Raw genomic sequence first — 13,651 nt, 5'->3', positions numbered from 1 at the left:
CATCCTCGTAGTAGATGCATACTGACCCTTTAAAACAGAATGACAGACCCTAATATATCACAAAACTTATGCAATTCTCATGTTAAAAAAAAAAAAAAAAAAAAAAACCAACATACCAAATGAACAACACAAACAAGTACCCAACGGTCAAAGTATTTTGTGATTTTCAGCACGCGCATTATCTTTTACTTCATCATCACTGCCCAAGTCATCTGAAAGCTTTAGTTCTTTGGTGGTATTGCTCTCTCAATATAGATTAAGACAAATCAAAATTAAAATTAGGTATATGACTAATTTAAAATCATCATCTTCTCACTTATTGCAACTAAAATAGTATGATAGAACTAGAAATCCAGAAGCCATATAGCATAGCCAAAACAAGCACACAAAAAAAAATTAAAAAAAGTTATTTAAAGTGATAAATTATCATTTGAAAGGTAGTATTTTACTTGTGCACCTTTTAATTGTGAACATTCTACACTATTCTTGTGTCTCCCCTTGCTAAGTAAAAATCCAGCAAATGACAGAAAAGCACTCCATTGGAGGGAAGCAAGCGATGCTCGAGCCCAGTTTTATTAGCCTGAAGACGTAAACCCCTTCCCATTGCAATTATATACAATGACACTAGCAACATGACCAATTAAATATATGTGCTATAGCCTGTAAGCACTAGGCACTCTAAAACTGACACAACACCGTTTAAAAATACAGAAACCACTCTTAACTAATTCTCTCAAGGAGCTTAAAATGACTTCATGCTGTGCCCAAGGTACAGTAAGAACTTCACACTAAATAAATGCATAAAATACAAGCTACAATAACATAAGCCAAGTACAACTTCAGATATGTTTTACAAGACATTAGAGAAAGATGTGGAAATCAAAAAATGCAACTGAACTAGGCCTACTGAAGTTGGAAAAACGGAAACTCGCATGACCAGGCATTTCCAATATGCATACATGCAAGAAAAAAGAGACAACCAACCAAAAACTAACAAAGACCTGAATGGAAATAACTTTGGACACCCTTTAATTACGGCGTGCCTCTTATTCTACTTAGCTTTCTTGATGAGAGTAGTTGTTCCAAATTCACTGTCATCCCTAACAAAACTCCACAACAAGTATGCCAGGGGAAGGGAGATAGCGTGCCATAGAGCATCAGCGTCCACATATCCCATATAGGGAGGAAAGTCATATATCTTAAGAAGTGTAGAAAGGACTCCACCAGTCACCACAAGCCACAACTTCCAGCGTGATGGATGTTGAGTAAAAGCTGCCCAGACCGCCCATAAAGTAAACTGCAACATGCTCATAGCAACAAAGACTTTGGTGTTTAATCCTGCAATGTAATCTGGCAACTTCAGCTTCTACACCTTGCATTATCATGTAACAAATTCATGACATAAAGAGCCACTACCGCTTAAACATAATCAGTTAGGGTTCCTGTAACTACATTGGCTACATGACACATGGGAGTGGGACACTTATTTGACCACCAAAAATGTTCCCTTAATCTGTGTGAAGTTGGTTGCTGGAAAGAAAAAACACAAAAACAAAATTGTTTCTATACACATCTTAGCTCTCTCTCCCCCACACCCACACACACACACACACCAGATGCGAGCTCATATTAGTGCTTGACTTTTCATGATGTAGATTTTGGAAAATGAGAGGAAAAAAGGAGACTGTCAAATGTTATTATTGATGTAACAAAGCAAGATGACCACTACAAGTTTGACAGGTGATGCATAATCCCAAAGCATTTAAGCTTATTAGACACCTCTGTCCTGTTTTTTAAGATGTACATATATTTTGCAGTGTCCTGTATCTTTTAAAATTGTCGTAACTGTATATGTGCAAATGGTTAGTCTACATATGCTCTTACAAGAAATATCGCAGTAGTTGTCCAAAAATCGATTCAAAGTTTATCTAGAAACGTGAATTCACGGAGTAGTAAAATGACAACGGACAATCAGATGCGTGCAAATTGAATTTTACATTGGTAGAGGATGAAAATGAACAGTCAGTAGAGGAAGAACTCCCTCAATTAACCTTTTAGTCCTCTTGACATAGTAGTTTTCCACTCAAGAACATGTTTGCCTTTTTATATCAAACATTTCATGATGGCAATTGAACATTTAACTCATAGATTCAATAAATGTTAAATGACTAAAGAAGAAATTGCAGTTCAGGTCTACTTTTTCTTTGTTTGAGTAATTTCTATTTTGTTTTGCTAGTGGCTGCATATATGAAAAAATTAGTTCGCACGAGTCCTTGGTCTGACACCATCCTCATCGAGGCAAACTGAATTCTCTAAGACGTAGCTTTTGTACTTTTTCTTAGATATATCCATTCATTGCCATTCTTCTGTCACTCTTTACCCAACATCCCAAAGGACACACAAAATAACCTGAAATTAAACTCAAGGATAGACAAGAAGGCAGTCTAAACCGGTTTCAGGAACACTGGAAAGTAGGAATCCAGCTATATCATTAGGCCAAAACATAAGCAATCACGACTTGAACTAAGATCAAAGGAGGTAGGTGAAGTAGATAGCCTAATGGTCAGTTCTTATTAAATTCTCGGAGTTGTCTGTTTTCTTTGTTTTACTTTTATATTGATTGACACCCCACAAATCACCATTTTGATATCTTAAAAAGCACAATTAGGAAACAGCACTCAACCTCATCAAGGCAGAGTGGATTCAAAATAAGATGATGCATTTTACTTTTTCCTTAGATCTGTTCATTGCCATCTTTGCGACTCTTCACTCAACGTCCAAGAGGACATGCATAATAACCTGATAATCATCTACCCGCATCTACAGATTCCCTCTCTAGTCCGATCCACTTGACTATGTGACTTATGTCTTTATAGAGAAACATCAGGAAGATAAATAATCAAGTTTTTGCTTTTTCAATATACTGCAGAAGTTGAAAAATATAGAGATCCTAGATCATGACCAAGAGGAAATTGGACTAATGATGTTAGAATTATCCAAGGAGTTGATGTATTGTTTCCGGGCCTAGCAGGAATTAAGTACACTTGATGACAATCATGCAGTATTCAACAAAGTCATACTGAAAGGGGACATACCATGGTCAAGTTGATAAAAGTTCAGATACAAGATATGGGTTGTCACAAACGCAACAATGGGAGCAGCAATCATTACCCTTGCTGCCTCATCTCTCACATTGAAGACTCGCAATATAGCAAGAATGAGTGAATACCCAACCAACGCAACCGCGGATGAATAATCTAGCTTCTCAGTCAATTCTACATCTCTGCAAATTAATTTCAGAACATCAAAACAAGAAAAATCAAAACTGAGAAACTTTAAGCGAGAAGACAATAGCATAATTACATTAGAGATAGTGCCACAGTTTCCCGACATGGTTATTACTATGACGAAGACACTAGTCTAACTTTTCAGAAAAGTTACAAATGCAGGCGATCTTAAACAACAGTTAAAATTAGAAAAAGTGTTGAGACATAATTAAATAAATAAAAGTGCCCCCTCTCTAATAACTTAAGCTCAAATGAGGTGATCATATAATTTACCTGGGTACCAAAGCAGAAAAGGTCCTAGGTTCAAGTTTTACCATGACCCGTAAACTAAAGGTACTTCCACGTGCTTTGCCAAAGAAACTAATCAGGGGCCCACTTGCAGGGACATGTTAAGACATTCTATTAACTAAATATAGGTGATCTCTCTCACAAAATGTAACTTAATGAGGTAGTCACACAGCTCAACCAAAAAAATTACTCTTTTTTTATTTATTCGAGTTCAACAAAAAAATACTCATTAGTAAACAACGAGATTTAAATGAACCAAACAGTGGTACCCTGTTATGTTCCACTCATAAATAGGAGTGCAAAAGGAACAATTGTGCAGAAAGAAAAAGACAATTGTGACTCTAACTCCTCATACACCATAGTTATTCACAGCAGCATCATAGTCACATATGATATCTGATAGCACACAACCTCAGAAAAAATTCGGAAATTGATAAGAAAAGTTTCCACTTTCTTCATTTATGAAGATGAAGCTATCAATCAATAGAAGAAACTCGAGCAGTTGCCAGTAACATTTTTAGCAAGACAGTTTTAAACCACTTGATTTCAGCTTAAACTAAATTTATGCAGTTTATAGTAGATGGGGATTACTAATCAGAGATTAAAAAAAATGAATTGGGAACTCACCTACTATGGGAAACAGCACTCCAGATCCAGGCGTTCATTGATAAAATTGCATAAATATGCCACAAACCAGTGTATTCATAATAGGGCTTCTTGCTTGGGCTAAAAGGTAGCTTGTAGTTCACTAGAATGAAAAAGGATACCCATCCATGGAATTGTATAGCAAGGTTAAGGGCAGAGAAAGCCACAGAAACAGGTTCCTGGTTTTGGAAAAGACTTGGTTAAGATGAATGAATTATATCAGAGACTAGATGTAAAGAAATAACTAATCTATTTCTATGAAGAACCTGGATCCCATAGACACGACGGAATGGCCATTTCCCGTGATATTTGATAGGCTTAAGACCAAGCTTCTGCCTTTCTTCCTCTCTGACAAGCATACAGTGGTATCGACAATCACTAAGGCAGTCCCACTGTTTCCATCTCAGGTATAGTGGTTCCTGCAGGTACCATGGACCATCAATGGGATTTCCCCCAGAAGAAAAATTGCAATGCTGAAAGCAGTTGTCCCCCACACATCCAGTCTCCTTGCACTGATCAACACATGCTCTGTGAAACCAACAAGCTCAATGATCATAAGTCATGAAGCAAAATCACTTAGAAAGAATTGCAGCTGAAACAAGCAGATACTTGGATTTCAATCAGATTCACCATTGCCAGGAACGAAAGCAAGGTGCTACCCAGGAAGCAGAAGTAGAGAGGGAAGCAATAGCATGATTGCAATAATCTTAAGTATATCATACTCCAGATGGTGGCTATAGGCTTAAAAATCTGCCAAAAGGTATATTCATATACAGCCATTTACATTTCATGATTCAGTGTAGAAAATTCTAGAACAGCATAAATTAAAAAGTATGGAAATTATAATAACTTTACAGCTGTTAGTGGTCAAATTCCATATACAAAATGAGCTTAACCCATCCATGATCACTTTTTTTAGACGGTTTTCACTAGTTTATGGGATCACTTTTGATCTTTGCAGCTTCTGAGGCTACTCATACTTTGGTTGGGTTTTTGGCCGTGTGGGTTGAGACTAGAAGATGCAGTGCTCTTGGCTATATGTTCATCTTGACAAAGAAGCCATAGTAGCCTGGGTTATGTGGGCCTTTTAACAGTCAAACGTAACAATTGTAAAGTTATGTTCAATGAATTTGATCGAAGGAAAACTAAAAACTCAGAGATCAGAGATTTGCATTGAGTTCAACCTCCGACATTTTGGAATCTGTGAATTAGTGATTGAACTCTCAATTTCTTTTTTTGTGTGTAGGGCGTTTTTTTTTTTTTTTGGGGGGCATGAGTAGCTAAACCCATTGGCTATTTTTGGGGGGGGGGGGGGGGGGGCGGTAGGGCCATAAATTAGGTATCTTGTAACCTAAATATCATTTCTGAAGAAAATATACGAGTAAATGTCAGCAACTAACAACAATTCCGGAGGACATAACGGTGCCTTCCTAATTAATAACCTTATGAAGTCAAAAAGCAGCTCACTGGCATCACTCCATAGGATAAATTTTTCTAGAAATCTGTTATACCAAATAAGTCAAAAAACAAAACTTCGATTAAATGGTTGCATGGGAGACCATAAATATAGTAATTCAAACAAACTAGACCCCCCCCCCCCTCCCAAATAAAAAAACAACCTTCTCAAAAGCCGAGCATATGAAAATATGGTGAACGTTAGGTCTTGTGAAGCCAACAACAACAACTATGCCTCAATCCCAAACTAGTTGGAGTCCGTTGTATGAATCCTCAATATCTTAAATGATCTGTTTGGGTCCATACTACTTCAATACTCCGTATTTAAGGATAAAGTAAATGTTGTTAAGAATGTTAACGAATTCTTGTTTGCAGCTTGCTCATCTATTTTACTTCATACAACTGTCACTAATTTATCGAAGTAAACTAGAAACAGAGGGTGAGCCTGTTTAAGTTTATCTCATTAAACCAACTTGGAAATATATATCATGAGGAAACATCAGCGAAAGACGCATTGTCCTTCAATAAACTCAGGTGTACTTCAGGGACTAACATTTCCAAAAGGCAATTCTTCCAAAACCAAATCCAAACACATTAATTTTCAAAAATAAAGCAAAACCAAACCAAACCGAACCGAACCGAACCAAAACCCTTTCCATTCCAGATGCCACCATCATTCATCATCACTTATTTGTATGACTTTTAATTTTAGGAAGTTAAATCCAAAGGTCAAGTGATAGCATCTCTGGAAGACCAGCATCAATATCTAAATGGTTGAAAAGTTACGTCTAATTGCTGCTTACTTAAAAAGGACAAAGTTCTTAATGATAGCAGGTTCCTTACCCATAGAGCATTTTAATCCATTATTACACTTTCCGTGTAAGGCACAATACACAAGGTTTCAACTTTCGACAAGAGAAAGATCAATTGATTCCCACAGGTTACTCTAGAAATCCAAGTCCATTTCTTTGGATTAGCAAGGACGAAAATTCCACGGCTGAAGAAACACTAAGCTTCTTTATCACAAGATAAACACTCAATGACTCTATTTTCTCCTTAGAAAGTGTTTTCAACAATACATAGGCAACAAAAAAATAACTCTCCTCCCAAATATTTTTGCAAGCACACACTAATAAAGTGAGACAGCAGCATCACTTCGAATTCTAAACGACTCATCTATCAATTTTTTTTTTAAAAAAGGCATTAATTGCCAGAAAAGGTGTTTAACAGTGTTTGGTATGACAGAAGATGTTTACTACCAAAAGAGCACAAATGACTATTTGTCCTTATGAGCAAAAGTTACTATCCTTTATAAATATCCCATCGATACTCAATATATTTTTCCAACTTAAACTTTGATATATTTTATAACGGTGGTGTCTGAGCTAACTTGTGCACACCTCGACTATTCCACAGGGTTACTGCTATCTCCCACCAGCATAGATACTGGATGGCTCTGTGCGCCATGGCTTAGGCAGACGGGAAAAGAAATTACCTAGCGCACCAAGGCTTAGGCAGACGTGAAGAAATCACCAAGTGTTGCACGCTTAAACTTTGACATTATTATCAACAACAACAACAACAACCCAGTAAAATCCCACAAGTGGAGTTTGGGGAGGGTAGAGTGTACGCAGACCTTACCCCTACCCCGGAGGGATAGAGATACTGTTTCTGGAAGACCCTCGGCTCAAGAAGAAGAAAATAAACAATAAACAATAGACAATAGATCAGTGACAGCAACAAAAGCCAGAAAAATAATATCAGCATCGTAAGAAACAGAAAAATAGATGTAAAAGCAATAACAATAACCAATAATAATGCCATAGAAAATAGTGTGGAAACTGCATAAACCACTAACAACCCACGGCGAAACATTATCAGCGTAGCCCCGCCCCCGGAACAACGTAGAAAAATGCTCGACTCCCTCCTAACCTACAACCATAATGCTTGACCACCACACCATCCTATCCAAAGCTATGTTATCGAAGATCTGAAGTCGCACCAAGTCCTGCCTGATCACCTCACCCAAATACTTCTTAGGTCGCCCTCTACCTCTCCTCGTACTTGCCAATGTCAACTGCTTACACCTCCTAACCGGAGCATCTATGTTTCTCCTTCGCACGTGCCCGAACCATCTAAACCTCACTTCCCGGATCTTGTCGTCCCTGGGAGCCACGCCCACCTTCTCCCGAATATCTTCATTACTAATCTTATCCAGCCTAGTGTGCCCGCACATCCATCTCAACATCCTCATTTCTACTACTTTCATCTTCTGGGTATGAGAATTCTTGGCTGCCCAACACTCTGCCCCAATACAGCATGGCCGGTCTAACCACCGCGCTATAGAACTTGCGTTTAAGTTTCGGTGGCATTTTCTTGTCACACAGGACTCCAGATGCTAACCTCCATTTCATCTACCCCTCATACACGGTGCGTGACATCCTCGTCTATCGCCCCATCCCCCTGAATAATTGACCCAAGGTACTTGAAACTTCTTCTCTCTGGGATGACTTGTGAGTCAAGCCTCACATCCATGTCCGTTTTCCCCGATGCATCGCTGAACTTACACTCCAGATATTCTGTCTTGGTCCTGCTCAACTTGAAACCTTTAGACTCAAGGGTCTGTCTCCAAACCTAATGCATCTCATTAACAACGCCTCGCGTCTCATCAATCAGAACTATATCATCAGCGAACAACATACACCATGGCACATCCCCTTGAATATGGTGTGTTAGTGCATCCATCGCTAGGGCAAATAAGAACGGGCTGAGCGCAGACCCTTGGTGCAACCCCATAACAATCGGAAAGTGCTCCGAGTTACCTCCTACAGTCCTAATCCGAGTCTTAGCTCCCTCATACATGTCCTTTATCGCCCTAATGTAAGCTACCGGTACACCTTTCACCTCCAGACATCTCCAAAGAACCTCCCTATAAACCTTGTCATACGCTTTCTCTAGGTCAATAAACACCAAATACTTCTTCCGATCCCTGTACTGTGTCACCAACCTCCTGATAAGGTGGATAGCTTCCATAGTGGAAAGACCCGGCATGAACCCGAATTGATTGTCGGATATAGACAGTGTCCTCCTCACCCTCCCTTCCACCACCCTCTCCCAAACTTTGACATTATTATCATTCTTTAATATCCAAAATAACTGGAAAACTCCAACCTCCTACTCTATCCTCCACCTTATAAATTTACCATATGTCACCTGCTTTATACCCAACATTATTCCATAAAATGGTTTTCCTACGTAAATAATTTTCCTCCCTACATACGCACCTGTATTCTTCCTACTTAATTGTCTAGTGGATTCGTACTGTATCGAGCTGCTAAATCCCAAAAGTTATAAGAATTACACAATCTACCAGCCAAATCAAACATATAAGTTGGGGACTAACATAGTATCAAACCACTAGTAATTTAAATGCAATAAATAAGCTAGGAAACTTAAGCAAGTGCAGGTAGTTTAAATAAAGAAGAATTAGAGCAGAACTTACTTGTAAATAGGATCAGAGTCGCCGGAGGTGGCATGGAGAAGTCGGAAAACTGAAGAAATCGCGGCAAGAAACAGAACCAAACGACATTTTTCCATATCGGAATCGTGAAGCGAAAGTCAAAAGGGAAAAAAAATTGAATACTGGTACAGAAATGAATCAAGGGATGAAAGTAACAGGAGCTGGCATAGTGAGTATTTATATATAGGAATTAATTGAAGAGAGGAGATGTGAAATGGATGAACGACGTGAACACAACCAAGAGAGAGAAAGAGAAGAGAGGAGAGAGAAAGAGGAGATTTTATTTGATGAGTTGAGTTTATTGAGTGACAGGCAAAGGTGAGGAGGTGAGGTGAGCGGAGACCAGAATCTCGTGATTAGCACTCTCCCTGGCGTTTCACGAGCAGCCACGTGGAGTATCTTAGGTGGCGTTTCTTCGTAAATTTTGAGGAACAGATTTTTTGGTATACACAAAATAACTTTTCTTACTTCTATGTTCCGTTTATAAATAATTTTTCCAAAATAACTTACTTCCACTTGTTCCAAATATATTCCAAAGTACCAAACTGATTTCGTTTGATATCTTGGAAAAACAATGAGTTATTTATCACTATTCTTTTTTTTTTATACAGTGGAGAAGGTTGTATGGGGTAAAATTGGTTCATAATAAATAGTCGAATGATAGCATGACACGTGGAACCGAGGATAGGCAAAAGACAAGTGAACTAACAATTAGTACCGGGTACAACTAATGCAATTGACGTCGGGTAAATCTCGAAGGGAGCATAGTTAACGGGAGTAGACCGAGTATTTACCATCGGATAGCATTCAATGAGGAATATTTTTTTTTTTTTTGATAAAACTAACATTTCATTTCATCAAAAAAACTATCTTTACAAAACCAGATTAATGTTGACCATCAATCTCCTAATCACTATTACTATTACAGGGATTAACTAGATATGTACATAATCATCAAATATAAGCTACTCCTAAGGATAATTGTTTAAACTTTGCAGTGCTTGTTGCCATTTGATCTTTGACCTCCCATGTATGTGCATGTGTATAGCAATCTCCTAGCATATCTCGTCCACCATGTATCTACCCTTGTTAAATCTGATAGAGTTTCTTTCCCGCCAAATACAATACACTACCATCGCAAATGCTGTTGTAGTGATATCTGCTTTAGCATTCTTCCTTTTGGCTATGCTACTGATCCATACTAGTTCATCTTGCCAGCTTCCAATATTCCTTGTAACCCCCAGCCATCTCATTATTCTGTCCCATAACAAACTGGTGTTTGGACAGCCAAAGTAAAGATGATCAAATGTTTTCATAGTACCTGCACAGAATACACAATCTAGTGGTACTTGGATTCCAAACTTGAGTAGCCTGTCCACAGTTGCTATCCTTTGATGAATAGCCAACCATAGATGAAATTTGAATCGTGGATGAACCTGTGTGTGTAGATGAATGCTTTTCCAACTAACTTTGGGAAACTGAGGCAGTAGCTTGACATAAGCTCTTTGTATTTGGAACCTTCCCTGTTTCACCAAGTCTGTCAGAGCTAGTATGAGGCTGCCTTGCACTGAGTTCATCTGCATCAAGTCTTTCTTTGCCTCTATGATTTTCCTGACCACCCACGCTGCTGTTTTAGGTGTGTCCATCTCTGTAATGTCTTTGTTCTTTATGTAATAACTGTGTCCATTTGATCCATAGAGCATCTTTCTTCATTGTCAAAGCCCATAGGTGTTTCAGAATTGCAGCTTTGTTCCATATACTCATATTGATAATGTTCAATCCCCCAGCAGCTTTTGGTTGACATATCTTATCCCATGCTATCAATGCTTTCCTTGAAATGGCATTTTGATCCAGTCCAAAGAAATGTTCTGCATATAGTCTCTATCATCTTCATTATCTTCTTAGGCAATAGGAAAATTTTAGCCCAGTATGTTTGAATTCCAAACAACACAGATTTAATAAGTTGTATCCTTCCAGAATAGGATAGCATCCTAGTTGACCAGCAGTTTACTCTTTCAGTAATCCTTTCCACTAGCGGCAGACATTGGTGTATATTCAACTTCTTAGCAGACAGTGGCATCCCCAGGTACTTAAAGGGAATAGATCCCTCTGTGAGTCCTGTAAGATCAAGTAATAGCTCTTTGATATGTTGTGGAACACCAGCTATATACATTGAGCTTTTATCTGCATTAGCCTGCAGTCCAGATGCAGCAGAAAACCTGTTAAAGGCTTCCTGCATTATTTTTACTGAAGTTGTGTCTGCCCTGCAAAACATTAACAAATCATCAGCAAAATAAATATGTGTCACCCCCAGTTTTTTGCATCTTGGGTGATATTTGAACTCCTTTAAGGTGGACAATTGGCTCATCTCTCTTTGTAGGTACTCCATTGCAATAACAAAAAGATAGGGTGACATTGGATCCCCTTGCCTAATCCCTCTCTGGGCTTGAAAAGGTTTGGTAAGGCCACCATTGAGTACTAAAGAGTATGACACTGTTGACACACATTCCATTACCAATGGATGAATTCTATGGAAAGCCAAGATCAGTGAGCATGTATCTAGGAAATTGCCAATCCAATGAGTCATAAGCCTTTCTTATATCAACCTTAAGAACTGACCTAGGAGATAGACCTTTCCTGTAATAGCCCTTGAATAGTTCATGACTAAATAGGATGTTATCTATAATGCTCCTTCCTTCTATAAAAGCAGACTGTGACTTCCGAATAATTACCTCAATTACCCTTTTTATTCTTTTAGTCAGAATCTTGGCAATAATTTTATACAGTGTAGTGCAACAAGCAATAGGCCTATAATCTTTCACTGTTATAGGTGCTGGGACTTTAGGTATCAGAGTGATGGTTGTACAGTTCCATGCTGGCTTCATTTTACCAGTATGAAAGAAGAATGAAACACCCTCATAGATGTCTTGCCTCACTGTTGTCCAATGCTTAGTAAAGAATTCTATAGGATAGCCATCAACTCCAGGAGCTTTGTCGTTTGGCATATCTTTCACTGCTTCATCCACCTCTTCATGTGTTATCTCCTTTATTAGTTCATGCTGGTGCTGTAATGTTAGACAATCTCCTGCTTTAATAAATCTGGTATTTGGACATGGTATTAACCCAGTGGCCTTCATCATTAGCTGAGTGAAAAAATTAGTGAACTCTTTTTCCACAGCTTTTGGATCACTGATCTTCACTCCTATATCATTATACACAGTAGTGATATTATTCTTGCTGGCTCTAATTTTCAACTGTGCATAAAAGTATTTAGAGTTTGAATCACCGTAATCAATCCATGTTACTCTTGACTTTTGCCTCAATATCCTTTCCTCTATAATGCTCCATTTCTCCAATTCATGCATAGTCTGTTTTTCCTGTTCTATCAGCATCTGGTTGAAAGGATCAAGAACCAGGTTAGCTTGGGTACACTCCAGTCTCTGCCTTATTTGTGTCAACCTTTGCTCATAGTTTTCCATCTCCTTGTTCAGACCTTTAGTCTCATCTTTTAGCTTATGTAACTTCTGCCAAATAACAGTCATAGGATCCTGCTCAATCTGCTGCTGCCATACTCTGTCAACCATAGGTCTAAAGTCCTTATGCTCCATTGTTACTATGTATAGTTTGAATGGTTTGGGATGAATAGTTTTCCTCTTTCATATTTGAACTATGAGTGGAGAATGATCAGACACTCCAGGTTCTAAAAAATCTGCTTCCACATGCCCATAGTCCTTAGTCCAGTTGAAATTGCCAAAAGTCCAGTCAATCTTACTACATACTATATCATTTGCATTCTGCTTATTACACCATGTAAAGAAACATTCCTTTGTTCTCAATGGGGTCAGCTGCATGTTGTCAATGCATTGTTTGAATTCCTGTACCTCACTAGCAGTCACTGGTTGTCCTAGCCTATCAGCTGTGGTTAGGACATTATTAAAGTCTCCACTAATGAGCCAAGGGACTTGAATCTGCCCCCTAACTGTTGCAGATCATGCCATAGTATTGCCCTTTCCTGCACCTTGTTCCTAGCATAGACCACTGTCAATATTATCTGAGCACTAGTCATTGGGTCATCTACTCATTGGATGAACTGCTCATGAATGTGGACTATCTTTACAGTCAAGGAGGTCTTCCATAATACCCATATTCTTCCATTTACAGCCTTTGAATAGTTGCAACAATATCCCCAATCCTTAGCTACCTTATGCAGTATATTTTTTGCCTTCTTTTCTTTAACTCTAGTCTCTAGACATCCTAGAATGTCTACTTTATTCTTTTGCAGAAAGGTTCTTAACTCTTTCTGCTTATAGGGCTTATTTAGCCCTCTTATGTTCCAAGTACTAATGATCATGGTGGTTTTTGTATAGGATCAGACTTCATTGCATCTCCCTGTGCAGAACTTTGCCCACACTCTTCTAGAATTGTAAATCTGTTAGAGGTGCTAGCTTCTACAGTT

At 38.4% G+C, this 13,651-nt stretch overlaps 3 protein-coding genes across 3 annotated transcripts; all 3 read right to left on the bottom strand.

Moving 5' to 3' along the window:
- Nucleotides 707-9,517, bottom strand: LOC109225776 (post-GPI attachment to proteins factor 3-like). Its single transcript, XM_019390551.1, has 5 exons — nt 9,178-9,517; nt 4,487-4,748; nt 4,203-4,399; nt 3,096-3,283; nt 707-1,338 (listed from the first exon to the last, which is right to left on the bottom strand). The coding sequence occupies exons 1-5, from the start codon at nt 9,270-9,272 to the stop codon at nt 1,052-1,054; spliced, it is 1,029 nt and encodes a 342-aa protein (XP_019246096.1). The 5' UTR covers nt 9,273-9,517; the 3' UTR covers nt 707-1,051.
- Nucleotides 10,251-10,841, bottom strand: LOC109226187. Its single transcript, XM_019390981.1, has one exon. It carries the CDS (start codon nt 10,839-10,841, stop codon nt 10,251-10,253), a length of 591 nt encoding a protein of 196 aa, XP_019246526.1.
- LOC109226186 lies at nt 11,003-11,707 on the bottom strand. The gene is made up of 2 exons (XM_019390980.1): nt 11,580-11,707; nt 11,003-11,459 (listed from the first exon to the last, which is right to left on the bottom strand). Exons 1-2 carry the CDS (start codon nt 11,705-11,707, stop codon nt 11,003-11,005), a joined length of 585 nt encoding a protein of 194 aa, XP_019246525.1.

This window comes from Nicotiana attenuata, chromosome 5 (genome assembly GCF_001879085.1).
Source record: "Nicotiana attenuata strain UT chromosome 5, NIATTr2, whole genome shotgun sequence".
NCBI lineage: Eukaryota > Viridiplantae > Streptophyta > Magnoliopsida > Solanales > Solanaceae > Nicotiana > Nicotiana attenuata.
The sequence above is the reverse complement of the archived record's forward strand: the minus strand, read 5'-3'. Positions and strand labels throughout refer to the sequence as shown.